General features: G+C 39.8%; 1 protein-coding gene and 1 pseudogene across 1 annotated transcript; both read right to left on the bottom strand.

Annotated features, from left to right (window-relative positions):
* Positions 1-8,826: 8,826 nt before the first annotated feature.
* LOC143566735 (putative disease resistance RPP13-like protein 1) lies at positions 8,827-13,056 on the bottom strand (annotated as a pseudogene).
* A 2,402-nt stretch (positions 13,057-15,458) lies between these two features.
* Positions 15,459-18,377, bottom strand: LOC143566740 (uncharacterized). The gene is made up of 5 exons (XM_077053357.1): positions 18,124-18,377; positions 16,821-16,935; positions 16,168-16,257; positions 15,982-16,080; positions 15,459-15,563 (listed from the first exon to the last, which is right to left on the bottom strand). Exons 1-5 carry the CDS (start codon positions 18,189-18,191, stop codon positions 15,459-15,461), a joined length of 477 nt encoding a protein of 158 aa, XP_076909472.1. The 5' UTR covers positions 18,192-18,377.
* Positions 18,378-20,983: the final 2,606 nt, after the last annotated feature.

The following is a 20,983-nucleotide window of genomic DNA, read 5'->3' as shown; positions in this document are numbered from 1 at the left end:
CAATTTATGACTAAAAGCAACTATAATCGAACACCTTTATCATGACATATCAAATACGATTATATTATTTTTGTTTTGTTATTTGTTATTTATGTTACGAGTGAAAAAGAACATTCTAGCTTTTGTTTTAGTGTTGTAGTCTTTTAATCTTTGTTTTTGTTTTTTAGATACTCGAAAACCCGATTAAACCAACCCGGAAAAACCTGAAACTGAACTACCCAAACCTTAAGAACTGTGAGATTTGGGTTGGGTTTCAGGTCTAAGGGTCTAAAATTGAACTTTGAAACCCGAATAACCCAACCCGAAAAACTAACCCGAAGAACACCCCTAGATAGAATAGGTTTAAGTGGTTTTGAGTAGAGGATATAAATAAATTTTTGTTTATGAGTAAATTTGAAGAAACATTGTTTACTCTCTAACTTTTTAATGTTATTTTAAAGTGGTTGTGAATAAATGAGAGATAAAATGTAATGACAAAAGTAGGGGTTGCTTTGAAAATTATATGGCTTGGTTTGGGTCAACTATTTTTTAATTAAAATGATCAAAATGGGTCACTTGAAATCCCACCTTATTATTTTTGGGTCAAAATGAGTCCACAAATTTAAAGAAATGGATCGATATGAATTGCTGTTCTAAGAAAATGTGGCAGGTTCGGGTCGGACAGGTTTCAGCACAAAACGTGTTTCGGATTTGAACGAATTCGGTTCAGATTTTGGCTCGGAATAAATTTCGAGCCGACAAAAGTTTTTGCACGGGATGGGTTCGGCTCATTTTTGGTTTCGTTTCCGTCAATTATTCGGTTTTGGATCATTTCATGAGTTTTTTTTAACAAGGACAACGTATGAAACAATTTAGTTTTGTTACCTTTTTTTTTTGTTTTTAATTTATATTTGAGTTATGATTTAAAAAAAAAATTGAAATATTTAAGAGGTTATTTATCTTAATAGAAATCCTTAAAAAATAATAATAATAATAATAATAATAAATCGTAAATTAATATATAAATCAAAAACGAAAAACCTAAAAGAAGTAAAATGTTTCCATTGTTATCCTTGTTAAAAAAAACAACAAATCCAAAGTCCGTTTAGACACTAGCATATTCTGACCTAAACCAAAACAACCATTTTCTTAATTGACATGTTCTGACCCTAACTCATTTTGACTATAACCCTTTTCATTCCGGCCAACCCATTTGCCACCCTTTGATAAAAGTATAAAGAATATATTATTTAACTGAAAAAGATTAAATAAAATATGATATTTCTTTAATTTTTTTAGATCAACATAATTTCCATTCCAATATGTAGAAACATAGATATTACATCAATATAGCAGGTAGGCGGGCAACAAGCAGCGCCGCCACCCCTTTCTGAATTGCAAACCCTAACCTGCTAAAGACATACCCCTGCCCCTTTGGAGTCGACACATTGCTATGCACAACCTGTTGGACCCTGGTTAGAAAACGGATAGCTTCCGGTGCCAAGGAGCCAAATGTATCAAAAGCCAGAGGGACAAAAATATGTTGGTTCTCTTCGCGGACTTTAGCATGTTTCTCCACCTTCTTCGTTTCAGCCCTTTTCATTGCCTGCCCAACTACAAACCCATTATCCCTCAAACTAGCTAAGGGAGATACCCCTGTGAGGTCAACACAAGCGTGTTTTCCCCCGGCCCAACCAAAGACGAGCAAATCTGTCGATCGTAGAGTGGATCTCCCTTCTGTGGAGTCTGTAAGGAAGTTTACAGGGACTTCCTTTTTAGCTGATATCCCAGCTCGCCTTAAGATATCCCAAAGAACGTCCCGCACCCAATCATGTCGGTATTTGAACCCAGGCATCTCCTTGCAATGAACCGCATGCTCTCCGAATTTATCCAGGCAAGCCTTACGGCAGATCGAACATGTTTCGTCTTCTGGGTACATTGGGACCATCAAACAGTACTTAAGAATGGCCTCATACTCGACCGCAGACATGCTTTGGCCCAAGCCATCAATCGGGATAACGGTCAGAAAATCTTGGGCATGAGGACCTTGTAAGCATTCAATAACCGCCTTCTGTCGGGGGGGACAATCCAAAAACTTCTCCCAGGCTCTGAGCGATTTTTCCAAAATGGGCATTCGCCAAAGTTTTTTATGGCTTTGGTGGGGCGGAGTCCATATTAGAGAAACCGCCAATGTCAAAGTCTGGGAGAGCGCCATTTAGGCGTTCCAAAGCCTGCACGTAGTCTGGGTCCAGGTCGACAACTCCGCTATTCCTTAAGATGTGATTCTGTAGCTTCCAAGACTGAGCCCTCGACGCTACAAAAGCGTAAACCCCAACATCATGAGCCGAAAGAAGGCCTAAACCCCCTAAGCGCATCGGTAAAGGTGCAAGTCGCCACTGAAGATCACCAAAGAACGGGCCTCCACATACAACTATGTCTTCGATGGCTTCTCGTAGCCCCTTATCAAAACAGGATACCGCATCATCCATCATATGGGGGTGGCATGTTCGTAACCCAAAAGGCAACTTAGCAACCCCCATGCAAGACCTAAGCAGGAGGAGTTCGCTCTGGGGATCCCTAAGGCAAGGTAAGAGTTTCATAAGATCAACCGCACGAGATGCTCTCCGCCTCGCCAACTCCTTAATAAAGTAGGGATCTCGACTAACAGCCCCTCCAAGAAGCTTTACCCCTCTCTCTGGTCTACCAATCCCACTAGGGAAGAGCCCATCTTTGACTTTCACCCCATTACACGCTGGCCAAAAAATCTCGGTTTTCTTAATATTAAGTTGCAGCCCCAATGATGGCCCTTCCGAGTTGATAATGTCTAGGGCTTTAGCGAATTCGTTGGCACCACCAATAATAGTCCCATCATCCAAGTACCAAGCAGGAAATGGGAGGTTACAGTCATTTTGTACCCGGAGAACAAGAGGGTGTAATGCTATGGCAAAGAGGAGGGGCCCAAGGGGGTCTCCCTGCTGAACCCCAGTAGTAGCCCCTATACAGCCATCACCAACGTACAACCTAGCCCCTATGCTTTGGCCCAAGCCATCAATCGGGATAACGGTCAGAAAATCTTGGGCATTAGGACCTTGTAAGCATTCAATAACCGCCTTCTGTCGGGGGAACAATCCAAAAACTTCTCCCAGGCTCTGAGCGATTTTTCCAAAAAGGGCATTCGCCAATGTTTTTTGATGCTTTGGTGGGGCGGTGTCCATATTAGAGAAACCGCCAATGTCAAGTCTGGGAGAGCGCCATTTAGGCGTTCCAGGGCCTACACGTAGTCTGGGTCCAGATCGAAAACTCCGCTATTCCTTAAGATGTGATTCCGTAGCTTCCAAGACTGAGCCCTCGACGCTACAAAAGCGTAAACCCCAACATCATGAGCCGAAAGAAGGCCTAAACCCCCTAAACGCATCGGTAAAGGTGCAAGTCGCCACTGAAGATCACCAAAGAACGGGCCTCCACATACAACTATGTCTTCGATGGCTTCTCGTAGCCCCTTATCAAAACAGGATACCGCATCATCCATCATATGGGGGTGGCATGTTCGTAACCCAAAAAGCAACTTAGCAACCCCCATGCAAGACCTAAGCAGGAGGAGTTCGCTCTGGGGATCCCTAAGGCAAGGTAAGAGTTTCATAAGATCAACCGCACGAGATGCTCTCCGCCTCGCCAACTCCTTAATAAAGTAGGGATCTCGACTAACAGCCCCTCCAAGAAACTTTACCCCTCTCTCTGGTCTACCAATCCCACTAGGGAAGAGCCCATCTTTGACTTTCACCCCATTACACGCTGGCCAAAAAACCTCGGTTTTCTTAATATTAAGTTGTAGCCCCAATGATGGCCCTTCCGAGTTGATAATGTCTAGGGCTTTAGCGACTTCGTTGGCACCACCAATAATAGTCCCATCATCCAAGTACCAAGCAGGAAATGGGAGGTTACAGTCATTTTGTACCCGGAGAACAAGAGGGTGTAATGCTAAGGCAAAGAGGAGAGGCCCAAGGGGGTCTCCCTGCTGAACCCCGGTAGTAGCCCCTATACAGTCATCACCAACGTACAACCTAGCCGGCTGGGCATAAAGGAACTGGACCATAGATAGATAGACGGGCAATGATGATAAACCTCTCGGAGAAGGGCTGTGCGGTCGACCATATTGAAGGCGTTGGAGATGTCCACGGTAAGCATAGCTAAAGAGTCGTCCGCCTGAAAGGAGTTAAGAAACCGATTCGCGTTGTGAAGCACCACCTCTGCCCCATTAGGGGTCCCCACCCCAAACTGAAAGTCCCCTAAATACTGAGTTATTTCCTTCCCAACCATCTTCATTGCCACTTTAGAAACCAACCTACGCCAGATAGCCCCCACACAATGGGCTGAATTCCATTATCCGGCTTTAATAAAGGGGTAAGGGGGGCCGAAGCAATAAACTCAGCGAGCACCTTGGGGCACAGACCCCCTAGCCATAAGTTGACGACTTCAGTGATGGCTGAGAGCAGACCCATGGAAGTCACTGATCCCTCACCACTAAGAGCGTCCAACAAGTGTTGCGCCCGCATCCCGTCTCTCCCGCATGAGGTCCCTTTAGGAAATGATCGGATACATCTAAGCACACAGTCCCCATCCACAGAGAGAGTAGGCAGGACGACAGAGCTAGAAGGCAAGGACGGAGGCGGCACCACTGGGTGTTTATCAATGAGGGCTTTCATGGTTGAATCTCCGAGAGGGGCAACCCCACTTGAGCATAATACCTTGACTGCAGCTGTGAAATGACCATCCCTGACTTTCCTGAGACATTGTTTAATATTGAGGCTGTTTTCAGAACCCTCCTCCCCTCCCACCTCTCTTTTAGAAAAAGTGCTCCCCCCCACGTTATCAAAGAGAGAAAGAACCAAGTCAGCAAAACCAGATCCATCTTTCCACACCGCAAGTGCTTGCTGAATGCTACTACATTGCAAAGACTTTCGATTCCCTGACCTGCATTCCTGCCTAGTGGAAGGTTTCACCACCCTTAAAGTACAACGCGGCAACAATAGTAATTTGACCCAATTCTCAATCGAGCCTGGTGAATCCACTACCTTGCGTAAAGCGCATGCCAAAGTCTGAGCAAACGCCAAACGACAACTTGGGGGGATGCTCTTAACCGTTTGAATGGGAAGGGAGAAAACCCGTTCCAAAAGGGATACATCCCCAACCACTCCTACAGATGGACCTGGGTCCCTATCCACAGACACACGATTAGGTTTCTGGATCCCAACGATGAATTCTCCAGCATCTCCAGAATCCACAGAAAAAGAATAGACACCATCAGCATGCTTGCACCCCCTGCTAAGGGAATGCAACGTCATGCACCTCCCACATAACCATTTATCCCCCTCCCGAAGGGCTTCCCCAACATCTATAAAAAGGTCCAAATCCTTAGAGATAGCATCTTTTAAAAGGTTCTTCCGAGTATCCGTTTTGAAATGGGTACTTTGCATGTGCTCAAGTAGGCGGAAAAACCCCGAGGACCCAGGTCTACCATCCTTACACTCGTGGAAATGCTTAAAGGGGCATGGCCTTAAACCGTAAGTGGAGCTAGGACCAAGCCCTCCTGTATTTACGTTTCGAATTCTTTTTATGGTAGCCATGTACACACGAGAACAGAAAACAAACAAATCACAAAAGACATCGGACCCCTAAAGACCCCGACTCGAGATGAGTTAGAGCAAGAATCAAAGACCAAACCCCTCACACTCGAATGAGGCGAGCAACTACGGGTTGCTCACCCCCATCTAGCACCCCACAACAACCGCTAAGACATAAGAGGAGGAAGGATAACTCCAAAACAAAGCAAAATGGGTAGAACTCCAACTCAAAATACCCCCTTAAGCACCCAAAAGGAAAATAGAAAGAACAAGAGTGAATTCTTTAATATAATTATAAAGATGCAGATAGATATATTGTTGGAATGCTCAAATGTATAGTTCCAGCTGCTCATGTTTATAGTTCATTCAGCCATTGTTTAGGAGCAATTCCACACAGTTGTCATCCACACATTTCTTATCCACATAATTATTGATATAAAAATTTATTTCAGATGTGCGTTTTATTTTACTAGGTATAACATTTTACGTTAATATTTAATGGTCAAATTATTTGTTTAAAATTTAATATTTACTGTTTTCTATATCACATATTACATCACTTAAATCTGATAAAATTAAAAAATAAAAATCACATAAACAAATTCAAATGCAGTGGAAAAACGACTAATTTCCACTCATTTTGTCATATAAACATCTTTAGAGGTGATGTGATATGAATACTAACATTTAACTGAAATTTTAATGATCAAATGGACGACAAATAAGAAGAGGGTTTATTATTTACTCCTTCCGTCACATGAAAAGCGTCCACATTTCCTTTTTATTTGTCTCATTATAAATGTTCACTTTCAAAATTTATTAACCAATTTTCAAATTTACCCTTAAACAAACACAATTAACACTGATAGACAATATTGATGGACCCAAATTCCAAGGGCATTATTATCATTTGGTAAACAAAGAAAACAATAATTTAATCTACCTTAAACTTTGTGTTTTTCAAACTAAGACACTTTGACGAGGACGGAGGGAGTATATTTTAAACTGAAAGTAAATAAGTTGTCAAGAGATAATTTTTGGTGACTCATTGCCAACACTAGTTAACCACCCTTACAAAATCTAAAGTAATAGGTCAAAGACAATACTTCAAAACAAACTTAAACATAGACCGGACTCCAGCTGCTTACTTGGGTCGTTTTATATTATGGTGATAGATATAAAACGTGTATTGGGCCTGTAAAGATGGGAACGATTTTAGTCTTTACTATATACATTGGGATAAACCTAAGGCCATGGTGAGCATTGGCATACTATAAATAAAAAATAAGGGGCATGTTTAATATGAGTGTATTAGCCGCGAATTTAGCGACACAAACAAAATGCACATTAAAAGGAGCGACCAAATTGATCAATCAAGAACCGACTCATAATTAAAGAACAAGGGTATCAATTAACAATCATCACTGGAAGAAATCGGAAATAAGAATTCAAATTTCAATATTAAAATCAGTTTGAAGTATTGAAGGTTTCAATTTTTTTTATTAAAGAAAATGATCCAATTACAATAGAGAAGTGGATAAGCGGGCAACAAGCTGGGCCGCCACCCTCTTTTGAATGGCAAACCCCCCTTTTTATTAAAGAAAAGGATCCGTTTCAAACTTCAACATTTTCAGTTGCATTGTTATAAGTTACGTGTTTTGATCTTAATTTGGAGTGAAACTTGTGTACTCTGTAGAGGATTATATGTGATTTGATCAGTAAGATTTTCTTCTCTAGTCAAATTAAGGAGCAACCCAATTAACAATTAAGGATCGATTAAGGCAGGCCGGAGGTTCGAAAAAAGCACATAAGGTGTTATAACTATAACGTCCTGGTAAGAGAATGTTGAGCCAGCATTATTGTGATGCCAAACAAGTCTCGAACTAATTTCATTTTCAACTACAATTTCACATCATCTACATATACGAATGATAGCTAATTGATCTAAAAATACATGAATCATGCATAGTGTGATATGATTACTTGAGTAATGGATTTGGCGAGGGTGTACAGAAGGAGAGATGACGGATGAGTTATCGTGTCGAAGTTTGTACAGGCTTTCGGCATTGACTGGAAATTATCGAAAGGCGAAGATTCATGGCAATTGGGAAGCATGTTTGGCCATTGGTGCAGGAGACCATATTGATGAAACCAAAACCCCTAGAGGTTTGGAGAACAAATAATCAAGCCTTGATGACAATGAGGACGCTGACCGGTGTTAGATTGAATGTTATGCACAAATCAGAGAGTAGCCAAATTTATAAACCAGCCCCGTCCAATATTTTTTATTTTTTAGACTTAGTTTTGCTACTGCTCCCGGTAGCAAATAAAATGCGGTGGGTAAACGGTTGTAAAATTTAATACTCCCCTCCCGTTAAAAGTGTTCTTGTTTGAAAAACACTAAGTTCAAGGTATATAGAATGATTATTTTTTTTATTATCAAATGACAATAATGTTCTTGAAAATTTAGGTCCATCAATATTGTTTATTGTTTATTAATGTTAGTTGTGTGTGTTTAAGGGTAAACCTAAAAATTGGCTAATAAATTTTGAAAGTGAACATTTATAATGAGACAAACGTAAAAGGAAATATGAACACTTTTAATGGGACGGGGTATTATTTTTAGGGATTTTCTAACATACACCTAAGGGCACATGTAAGAAAACTTTAATTATGGGAATAGCTTTGTTGAAACTATAAATTTATATCAAGTACATTAATCTCTTAATAGCTAATATATTTAACATTATATTTTTCCCTCTAAAATTTTATCTCTATTAATTACTACTAAATATTTTTTAATTCCCTCTAAAATTATTATTTTAACCCCCATCATTTTTATATTTATTTATATAATGAATTTTCAAATATGAAAGTGACTTTTGAAATTCCTATAACGCCTCCAAGTGTTAAACCAACTCAAGATCAGCTTGCTCTAGCGATTCAATATTCGGCTTGCAGAGAAAATTAAACCAGTTTTGTTGTCAAGCATTACAAAGCGGCTCGATGGCATAAGGTGGTTTGGATGGTAAGATGGCTGAATGCATTTGCAAAGACTTTGAATTTGTCGGGATACTTTGTCGTCATGTTTTGAGTGTTATTCTTCATACGAATTGCTTTGAAATTCCTTTTAGTTATTAGCTATCACAACGAGTTCGATGAATTTCTAGTCCAGAAACCCAAATTTGCGGTTGGGTGATAATGACTTATAACCGCCATCAATGAATAAGATAATCGCAAGGTATGAAATTGTGAAATTCTGCAGGCGTATATTATGACAAATGGGCTTGGTTCTCTAACCATCATTTATCTCAAAATAAGTTTAGTGACTAAGATATTTGAATATATCAAACTGCAGACCATGATGATATAAATGTGGATTAACAAACTAGTATTCGAATAAAAATTAAATCAGATCAAGTTAAAGACAGCGAAATCCTGTTGGCATTAGTTCAAGTCGACAGAAAACTATAAATTTCAAATGTATACATGAAAAGACAATAAAATTTCGACTCACAACAATTTCGCAGATATATAAAATAGTATAAAGAGTGACAATTTAACGACTCGTACTAATTTTTGCACTTGATTAAAATAATACTTACAGTGGTTTGTTGGGTGGGTCATTTATTTATTTTGATGCTGGGGATATGAGAGATGTTGGACCAATATGAGCCTCTTCTACTGCACCTTCCTTCCAGATTTTGGCAATTATTGATTCTTAAACTCAAAAGTGAAGGCAACAGAGTTTCTGGTAGATCCTTCAGCTTTGGGCAATTCCATAAACCGAGATGTTGGAGGGAAGTGAGGTGTTGGAGTCCCACTGATACCGATTTCAATTTATAAAATCCAGATATCTGAAAAGAAGTAAGAGATGAAGGAATAAGATATGACAACTGACTACACCTCCTCACACCATCTTCATCAAACGGTCCACTCCGTAACATTAGGTTGACAAGTGAGGTTGGGAAATTCTGTGGGCCCCACTCTAAGATGGGCTTCTTCAACCGACCTATTTCAAGGGTATGCATTTTGTGAGGCCATAATCCACAAGGAAAGGAAGCATCTATACGTTGGTAACTGTGTATTTGCAGTTCTGTTAACGAGGTGAGATTGGGCAATTCGTGGTCAGGAAACGACTCTAAATTTGAACAATCTGTTATCACCAGGGAGGTGAGGTGAATGAAGTGACTCAATTCATTGATGGTTGTCAGATCTCGCCAATAAATTAACCTTGCATCTTGAAGCATTGGCATGCTTTTGTTGTTGATAAGCACCCTAGTGTCATCTCCTCCTAACTCCTTTTCTAACAGTTTTTCACAAAAATAAATGAAAAGATACTTGAGCTTCTGCCCTCCTTTTGGGAATGAAACAGACGTAATGGAAGTACAATGTGAGATGTTCAAGTCCTCGATGCTATTTGGACACTGACAATGCTCCATACTCTCACATTCTTGTATTTCTAACGTCCTAAGAGTTGATATGAGGTTGCTATCACAATTATCCTCCTCTCCTAATCTCACCAACTTCTGGCAGTTCCTTACTTCCAAGTTTCTTATTTCATTACACTTGCGAATGAGTAATGTTTTAACTTCCCCAAGATACTCCATAACACCATTCCACACCTCATCATTAAGCCCAGAAATGGATTCTATTTCCAACATCTTGACTGATGGAGCTGCTTCAACCAGCCTTCTCAACACACCATTATCACATTCTTGTATTTCAAAATTATTCAATGAAGGTAGTTCTTCAATCAACACTTCAACCAGCTCTGGACAATTTCTATTTTCTAATAACAAGCCGTTGAAGGCATGGAAACGACCCAACCCCAATATTGTTTGACCATGCTTCCAGCCTCTTCATGTTTTGAATTTTAAGAGTTTTAAGTGAAGGGAACGCAAGACCAGTCCCAGTTAACTCTGAACCCATAGCTTTCACTTCATACATGTCTTCAATAAACAACTCCTTTAGAGATGGTAACCGCCCAAGTGGTGGTAAAGATGAGCAGTTTTTACAGCCACGTATTGACAAGCTAATCAACTGAAGAAATGACGGATCCCCAACCCAATTAGGAAATTCTATACCCCCATATGACACTATTCCAAGCTTTATCAAACTATCATTATGAGGCTTCAACACACTGAGGACCTCCTTTTCAAGAGATTCCTTTCTAGAATCATCAAACACATCACTCCATTCTAGCTCTAACTCGCTAAACCTCTTTTGGGATAAGTTTGCCTCCTGTGCATGCATTGCCCTTTCCACTTTTTCCAGCCCCTTAATGTGAGTCTTCCCGTGAAGATTTGTGAAGTCTTTAAGCTCGGTGATTGCAAGGTCACTATCTCCTCCGATAATAATCTTGGAGAGAGTTTGTAAGCTTTTCAACCTGCCAATCCCTAAGGGCATCTTATTCAAAAGGGGGGTATTCCTAATGTCCAAATGTCGCAAGTTTTTTAGCGTTGAAAAGTTGTTGGGCAACTTACTTAAGAATTTGCATCCAAAAATGAGTAATGTTTGTAAATTGTGGATATTTCCAACATTTTCTGGTAAATGGGTGATATGGGTTCGAGATAAATTAAGATACCTTAAATGCTTCAAATTGCCAATGGTCTCAGGTACCTCGCTTATGAAAAAATTGTTCAAACATAGAACCCTTAACAATGGTAACTCAGGAAGGAAGTCGACCAGAATCTTATTAGATAAGTAGAACTCTTGCCAGTAATATTCCGGTTCATCAGACATAGACATGGCTAAGAATGTTCTCAAACTTTTAGTACTTCTGAATGCCTTCAACTTTGAATAAGCTACATATTCCTCACGAACAAATGACATATGGCGGTTCTTTTCCAATTCTTCCTTCTGAACATCCTTCACCATTCCATCGTCTAACCTTATAAAGAATTCTCCAGAAACGGATATGGCCAAGTCATTTAGCAAGTCATGCATCATGAACGATGATTTGTCATTAGGCGCATGTTGAAACAATGACCTCGACAGCAACTCCTCAAAATATTCAAGACCTACGCGTTCCGTTGGCTTGTTTGAAGATGATTGGTTTAGAAAACCTTCTGCCATCCAAAGTAAAATTAAATTGTCTTTTTTAAACACGTAGTCCTTAGGGAACAAGGAACAGTACGCAAACAATTGCTTCAAAGATGCAGAAAGATCATGGTAACTTAGTCTAAGAGCTGGGACAATCTCATCTTTTTTACCTAACCTCCAAATCTCACTATTCAACAGCTCCTTCCACTCGTCTTCAGTTTTTGTTCTCAGTAACCTTCCAAGTACTCTTAAAGCCAAAGGCAAGCCATCACATCTTTTCACGATGCCTTCACCACGTGATCTGAGGATTGGGTGCGAATCAAAGTTATTTGCACCCAAAGCATGTTGAGCAAATAAAGACACGGCATCATCATGTGAGAGAGTCTGGAGATTGCTTAGATGATCGAATGGAGTAGTTGCATCTTCCGAGTTGTCATTAGAATCTTACTTCCGGGAGCACTCTCATGAAATGGGCTCACTAGGGTCTCCCACTCCTCATAACTTTCACTCTAGACATCATCTAATACTATTAAAAATCTTTTCTCTTTAAGTCGATTTCTAAGAGCCACTTGAAGGAGATTCAAATCTGTAAATTCCTTGTTTTCCCCATTCACAGATTGTATGATAACTTTGCTTATATTAAATATGTCAAACGGGTCAGATACACAAACCCATGCCTTGAGTTCGAAGTGCTTCTTAACTTCCTCATCATCATACAAAAGTCTAGCCAGAGTTGTTTTACCCAACCCGCCCATACCAACTATGGGCACAATGCTAAAGTTCTTATCACATGACCCGCCCTCAAGTAGCTTCTCAAGCAATACTTTCTTTTCCTTCTGCCGCCCAACAATACTAGATGTATCAACCAGAGAGGTTTGATATATTCTTTTCGTCTTTTCATCTCTTATAACCAAACCTAGACCCACCTTTTTCTTTTCCAGATCTTCTAATTTGGTGGTAATATCGTCTAACTTGTGATGCACCCTCTGACTTAGTGATAAATTTATGAAAGAGGTTGGTACAAGCCTTCTTACCTTGCTGGTGATGGATCCAGATTGCTGGACGTACTCACGATGCATAGCTTCGGTTGCCAATTCATCAAGTACGTCATCAATGTCGTAAGCCAGATGTTGGAGACCGTTGAGCCACTGTTTAACAGCTTCACTCCGTATTTCCTTCTGAGAAGCATCATTAAGCAGAGACAGGATCTGGGTTATTGTCCTCTCTAGTTTCTTGAGCTCTGAATGAATTCCCTGGGACCGAACATATGTCTTCAAGGCTTCAGAGGCCAGCTTCTCGATAACAGATTTCAGGAGTTCAGAGGCAATGATTTCAGCCATTGTTAATGGTGAAGATGGAACTCTGTAGAACAAGAATATTTGCAAATGAATTGAAACTGTAAGTGTATGGAAAGAAAAAGGATTTCAGCTGCTGTTTATAGTTCCTTCGCCTATTGTTTGGGTACCATCCACAGAATTATCCAATACACGTACAAATTTCCTTCACTAATTCTCGATACACTTATAATTCATTTAGCCATTCAATTATTATCCATATACTTATAATTTCCTTCACTCGTTTATCCACACAAATATTGATAACATATTATCAGTACCACATGTTAATAAATAAGGGATATTGGTTTTTAATAATTCAAACTTTTGTCTCTCATCACTCCCAACTTTCACCTTATTTTCTTCTATCACTCCCGAACTAACGGAGCACTAACTCCGTTAGTTTTTTTTATGACGTGGCTTTTTTTGTTGACTTGGCATTTGTATAAATAATGTGGAATTTCTGTGTTAAAAAAACAAAAACAAAAAAAACACAGAATCACTATACTCCACCAGTCCACCACAACCCTCCCACCACATACTCCACCACTGCCCACCCACCCACCACTGCTTCACAACCTTCTTCTCTTTCTGTCGCCTCCGTCACCGCCATCATCTCCACCGCAGCCACCACTCCGATGGAAACAACTACTTCCTCTCCAAAGAAACCGACCCTGTTTCATACAAGTTTGATACTATTAAAGTCAGTTTTACACAATTATAAATGCTCAGATACAATTCTCCAATAGGTTTCAGATCTGCACCATATTGCAAATTATAAACGAGATCGGAGCAAGTAACTAACCAACTGTGAAGGTATAGGCGTGAGCGGATATGAGTTTCTTGTTCGCCATAGTGATTCTGACGGAACTTATCATGTTCATCATCCATACACAGACGCATTCTTCCGGTTCTCCATCATCCTCTTCTCACAAATTGAATTGGAATCGAGAAATTGGAGAGAGGACTGACAGCGATTTCAATGAGTCCATATGACGAGTCGGTGTCGTTGTAATGGAAGAAGTTATTGCCGTAGGAGTGGCAGTGATGGAGATGACTACGGTGGCAGAGAGACTAAAAGTTGTGATTGATGAAGGTAGGGTTTGGGATTTGGTAGGTATGGTGGGGAAGAGTTGTGATGGAATATGGTGATGACATGGTTTATATTTGACACATAAGAAATTCCACATCATTTAAACAAATGCCAAGTCAACAAAAAAAGCCACGTCATCAAAAAAACTAACGGAGTTAGTGCTCCGTTAGTTCAAGAGTGATAGAAGAAAATAAGGTGAAAGTTGGGGGTGGTGATAGACAAAGTGAAAGTTGGGAGTGATATCTACCAACGAGTGAAAGTTTGAAGTATTAAAAATCAATACTCCAAATAAATAATAACAGTTTACGTTAATACTTAACAACTGAATTATTTATCTTAATAAACTATTTACATTTTCAGTATAGTATAAATATAATTAATTATATAATAATACATAATTTAAAAACTTGATAAGTCAAAAGTTAACGATCACGTAATTAAGCGTGGTACAAAAGAACTAATTCCCACACCTTTGTCATATAAACATCTTGAGGTAATGTTGTATAAATACCACCATTTGACTGGATTACGTACTGACCAAGTTGATGAAAGATAAGAGGAAGATTTCATGAGTTTAAGTAGTAATAAAGTTCTGTTAAAGTTGGCAATCTGCGTGGTAAACTATACTATGATATTCATCGTGTCGTATATAGTAAATTAGTAACTAATGGTCCATAAATAACTACCAAAACTTTAGACTTCGGCTGTGGAATTTCAAATGAAAAATGAATCATATTTCAAACAAATTTTATATGTAGGCTGTGGTACTAATTACAGTGAAAAATGAAAAAAGTGAATTGTGTTTCATTGGTAAGAGACAATAATAGTTAAAAATGTGAGGTTGTGGGTTTTCATTGCAACTTGCAAGTGCATTGAAAGTAAATGTTAAGTTAGATGTTAAACAAAAAATGACAGGTGACAGGTCTATGGGTCACCCGACTATGACGTAGTGCCTTGCACTTTCACCGTGTGTAATCGAACAAGCTTTTACGATTGAGCGTTGTTTCTTTATTTATTGTACATTTCACAATTTCCTAATGTAGATAGTTAGAAAACTAGCCATTTCATCTTGTTTGTAGAGTAACGTGGGCGGTTCAATAAGATTTCAAATTGAGTAAACATGTCCGGTTGATCCCACTGCTTTGCGCTAAGCGGAAACAACATTTTTTAGGGACGAACAGGTTGTGTCAGAGGTTGAATGCACCATAAGTAACCAAATATGCCATCACATAATACTAACTAGACTAAATCTAGAGATAACAGCATTACTTAAATTAATGATAATCCTTGAACTAGATAGATATCCAACTTAAAGAATGTAGCATAACTCCAAAACAACAACAAAACTTTAACAAAAATCATACAAGAGATTGCATCAAAATGTCATCAAACGGTCTTCGTTTTGGCAGCCTTCTTTGTTGTTGAAGATCTTCTTGGGATGGAATTCTTCATCCCAACGAAGAACAAAAGTCCACCCAACAACGCCAAGCTCTACAAAACACGGTTTTAATAAGTACACTTTCAAGAATTACAAAAACAACCAATATAAAGGAAATGAAACACAAAGCAAATCGACCCATTAACAAATAAAATGGTTTCAAAAAAATATGAATTGACACCTAGGCTAGTAAATGAACCGAAAGAACATGAACAGAGCATGTTTGTGTTTGTTCTTTAACTTTAACGGAACAAACGATCGAACAGTTATAAGTGTAAAATGAATTGTTCACAAAAGAACATAAAAGTAAATGTGAACACATTTGGCTTAAAAGGATATTATAACTGGCCTGTATTGTAATGGTCCTTAAAGACTTAAATATATATATTGTCAAACCTAAACGAACTTAAACAAACGTAAACTAACATAAACGAACTTCTTGCCAAGCAGTTTGTTTAAGCCTATTCATACCTGTGTGAATTTGATAAAAAGCTGAAGAAATTCTTTCTTCTCAATGTCATAGTTGTAGAAGTCGTATAAGAGTGGAGTAGCAATCAACTGATGCAGAATCTGAAAACAGATTTAAAGAAAAAGTTATTAACAATTTTATTTTAAAAAAAGAAAAAGAAACTTTTTGTGTAACTAAGAGTTGCTAACCAGGAGTGTAGCACCAATGGTGCTGCCAAAGATGAAAAGGAAGCTTCCAAGGGCTTTAAGGGCTATAGCTCCAGCAACCAAGAACTTGATCTGTATCATAACCATTTAAAATCCAAATAATTGAAGTTACATATGTCAATTTATATTAAATATAATGCACTAAACAACGGCATTTTTATAATTAAATGATTTAACTTTTAATGCTTAGGGCGCAATAGTTAATTCAATTAGTTACTAGTTTAAGGGGGGCAAAATAGTCTTTTATGCACAACCATCCACGTATCTTTTGGTTATTTAACAATACTTAGATTTTTGTTTCCTCATCTTTACTTAATTAAATAATACTAACACTCTTGCCCCATAATCATTACCCATATATGTCTTTTAATTTCATTCTTAGACCAACTTTCCCCCACGATTTTTAAACGGCCATGATTTTTTCATACGTTAATATTTTAAAACAAAAACACCATATAAACAAGCATTTTATTCATTTTAATTTTACTATGGCATTGCTGTAACTTTTTTTAAACAAAAAAAAAGTAACATGTTACGTAATAACTAGTGTTTGTGTTCCACGCCGCTGCGCCACATCACGCGGGCACCTCTCGAGTTATTAGTTAAAACAATATACATGAGATTTATTATCATACCTCAAATTCAGGTACTTGGAAGCCTGTGTGTGTTGTGAAATGCTTTGAAAGCACATTGAACTTTGGTGTAATGGCAGTCACAGCTGATCCACCATCAACTCCAAAATCATTAAACCTACATGCAACAAAAGCAAAAACTTTATAAGAATGCTTCTTATAAAATACATGTATTTACTTGATAAACTTTTAGTATTAGATGGTACCATAAATTCACAATTTAGAACACACAAAGGTGAGGTACTGTACTAGTGTAGATTAGTACTATCCAACTAGTTATGATGTACAAACTATCCTATGAAACAGTACCATTAATTAGTCCATACAGAAGCTTGTCCTTTGGTAATTTCAACAAATTTTCTCAAGATCTAAAAATCTTATACCACTTCCATCTTAAATATTGCAAAGAATAACATTTGACAAACAATTACTCAATTAGTCAATTAATTCAAGTTTATGTTCATTAAAACCTATAAAAATGAACAATTTAAGAACTATGCTACTAAGATACATAAATTTATTTATTTTGAAATGCCATTTGAACCACTGGCGGGCCACTGAACCACCCCAATCATCTACATTACACCCTCTTGAGAAAACCCACCATAGGTTAGAAAACCCATTGACCCAACCTAACCCCCCCCCCTTTTTTTGTCACGAGTGGGACTTGAACCCCAAGACCTCCCCATTATTAAATTTTTAAATTAAAATCTTTAGGTGTCTCACTTCAACCACTTGGGCCGGGGACCATTGACAAGATACATAAATTTAAATGCCAAAAGTTCAAAAAAAATGGTCTTAATTAATACATAAACACATAATCCTTAACATATTTGTCAAAAAATCCATAAAAATCTTCATTAATACATAACATACCTTAATAACATATATTTTTTTAAAGTTAATAATAATATAAACAGAGTAGTAACAGGTAAGCTCCACTTAACCTGTTTATCACAAATTAAAACAGGTCAACCTATCTAATACAAGAAACCTATTAAGCTCAAACCCAAACCTGTCGTCTTAACAAGTCTGTGTCAGAATTTTTCAGGATCTTATAATTCAGCTAAAACAGTAAGCTAGCAAGCCTAATGTACACTCACAACCACTTCAATTAACTAAATCAAACCCTAAACCTCCAAACCAGCTCATATTATCTTAATCAAACACAATTACATATCAACAGTACCACTTACTACACATACATCCACATAACAACACAATTCAACACTCAGATCCAAATTAATAATATAAAACGAGATAGATCTAAATAAAAGATGAGAAACGGAATTAGTTAATTAGTTACTCTTGATAGGCGGAGAACACGAAGACGGAGACGAAGAGAAGACGACCGACGAAAGATAAGAACGCCATTGTTTCAGTTTCTCTCTCTAGAAGTGTTCAAAGTAAAGACAGAGAGAGAAACTGAGTGGAAATGAGATGGGGAGATGTGTGCTATTTAAATGTTGGGGAAGCTGACGCTTTAATGGAGGACTTACAATTTGGTGCCTTGAGGATATGTGTTTTTGTCAAGTTGAGGGTTGTAATTGTTTAAGTGGACCGTTTGCGCCCATGTGAGCATGGTGGGTATCTGAATTTAAAATTTTTAAAAGTGTGTGGATTTGTTGATTATGATGGTAATGGGACGTGTTTGGAAGTTGGAACGAGTAGTGAAGAGGTAGGTCCCAGCAGAGCCCAGTTGGACCCGCAAGACTCACTTTGAAGAGGGACGTCTGCGCAAGGACCAACTGATTCCGCAGGACCCACCATGCTCAGAGATGAAGACCTTACGCGCAGTACGCCAGCTGTTCCCGCAGGGAAAGCCTCCCAATTGTGAAGTACCCCGCCTGTCCCCGCAGCTGCGGATACAAGCCATCAGGGAAGGCTACCCGCACTAATAGCAAGGCTACACGCACAAGGCACTAACTCTCAATAATTCAGTGTCACCTGAAGGAATGAGCAAGGCGGGAATACTCCCGCCCAAATGAGCCAGTCCGTATGCTTCTGGAAGATCTTTTGTACTATACCTGCCAAGGTATGGACAAAATAGACAAGATCTGACCAAAACAGCCCATGAACCAATCACAGGGTGACAGCTCACCGACAACAGTACGAGGAGGAGCATGCTCTAGTACTGTTTGTCACTATTAGCCGCTGCCTACTCACCAACTCTTGTCGTGGCACGCACATAGCCTGCAGTTGGTGGAAAGGGAACAGTACACAGCCGGCCTTGTCACTATCAGCCGCTGCCTACCCACCAACCAGCATGGCACGTGCGTAGCCCATAGTTGGTAGAACAGAAATATTATACAGCTGGCTGTACCTGCTTGGAAACCTACCTTCGGCTATAAATACTCCAACACCTTGGAACGGTAGGATCATCTTGTATCTTATCTTCTCTAGCAATCTCTCTTTATATACACATATTCAGAGCAATCTAGTCTGATTCTCACGCCGGAGGGTGGTCACAAAGAGGTACCCCCCCCCCTTCTAAGTGACGAACTCACGGTGTCTGTTTTGCAGGTCACCAGAAGAACCATCTTTGCCGGACATAACCCCTCGTGGGAAACATCTATTTAACCCCCAGATTATCCGTAGTCTGCCGGGGTCGATTAGTGTTTCTTCATTGGCGCCATCCGTGGGACTCGAACCCACGACCACGTGGTTAAAAGCCGGGAACACTCCCGCCCAAAGCCGGGAATACTCCCGCCCAAATGAGCCAGTCCGTACGATACTGGAGGATCTTTTGTACTGTACCTGCCAAGGTATGGACAAAAGATCTGACCAGAGCTGCGACAGCTCACTGACAACAGTACGACGGGCAGCACGCTCTAGTACTTAAAGTCACTATCAGCCGCTGCCTAATCACCAACCCCTGTCGGGCACATCCATAGCCTGCAGTTGGTGGAAAGGGAACAGTACACAGCCGGCCTTGTCACTATCAGCCGCTGCCTACCCACCAACCAGCATGACACATGCGTAGCCCATAGTTGGTAGAACAGGAATATTATACAGCTGGCTGTACCTGCTTGGAAACCTACCTTCGGCTATAAATACTCCAACACCTTGGAACGGTAGGATCATCTTGTATCTTATCTTCTCTAGCAATCTCTCTTTATATACACATATTCAGAGCAATCTAGTCTGATTCTCACGCCGGAGGGTGGTCACAAGGAGGTACCCCCCCCCCCCCCTTCTAAGTGACGAGCTCACGGTGTCTGTTTTGCAGGTCACCAGAAGAACCATCTTTGCCGGACATAACCCCTCGTGGGAAACATCTATTTAACCCCCAGATTATCCGTAGTCTGCCGGGGGTCGATTAGTGTTTCTTCATTGGCGCCATCCGTGCATAAAAGCTAGAACTAATTCTCAGTTTTTTCAAAACTTCTGAAAAAATGGTTAACGTTACTTCGGTCCCAAGGCCAGTAAGTGACCAAGAAACCCCGGTAACCACAACCCCAGCTACTGGGGGAACACCGGCGGTTACACAAATTTTACGAACACTACCCCGGTTACCCAAGCCGGGGCAAGTGCAGTAAACAATATTTCACTGGGGTTCACTGATGCCCAGTTGGAGAAACAGACGAGGCTCCCTAGCCAAACATTTGATCAAGTTAAGGCCTGGGCCGAAGCACGTCAGAAGGAATTCCAAGCTGAGTTGGATGAACGCTTGCGTTCACTCCAACAGGCTGACGAATTCGGAAGCACTCGACAACAGCTCAACATGAACAGTGAGTGCGAGTACTCGGACGATGATCGGGAGGAATCCGACACTGACGCGAACCCTCGCCATAGGGCGAAAGGGAAGCGTAAAGAAACGGACTTCCAACCAAGAAGGAATTTCGGAGAAACCTTCAAACCAAGGAACGCGGGGGGAAACCCACGCGACTTCTCCAAAACCTTTAGACCAACTGCTGCAAATGCGGGAACATCCAAGTTTGCAAGGGACATTGCGGAAGCAATTGCTCCGAGAAGTGCCAAACAGATGTCCACCATCGGCACTTATGATGGTCTATCCGACCCAGATGATCACTTGAACAGATTCATAGCGGGGGCAACCGTCAGTAACTGGACGGAACCCACTTGGTGTTATATGTTCCAGATGACGCTGGTTGGAGCGGCCAGGGCATGGTTTGATCGTTTACCGGTCCACCACATCTATGATT

Source organism: Bidens hawaiensis, unplaced genomic scaffold (assembly GCF_021521415.1).
Source record: "Bidens hawaiensis isolate Kalapana, Puna unplaced genomic scaffold, B.hawaiensis_p1.1 tig00023043_1, whole genome shotgun sequence".
NCBI lineage: Eukaryota > Viridiplantae > Streptophyta > Magnoliopsida > Asterales > Asteraceae > Bidens > Bidens hawaiensis.
This window is presented reverse-complemented; position numbering and strand designations above follow the sequence as displayed.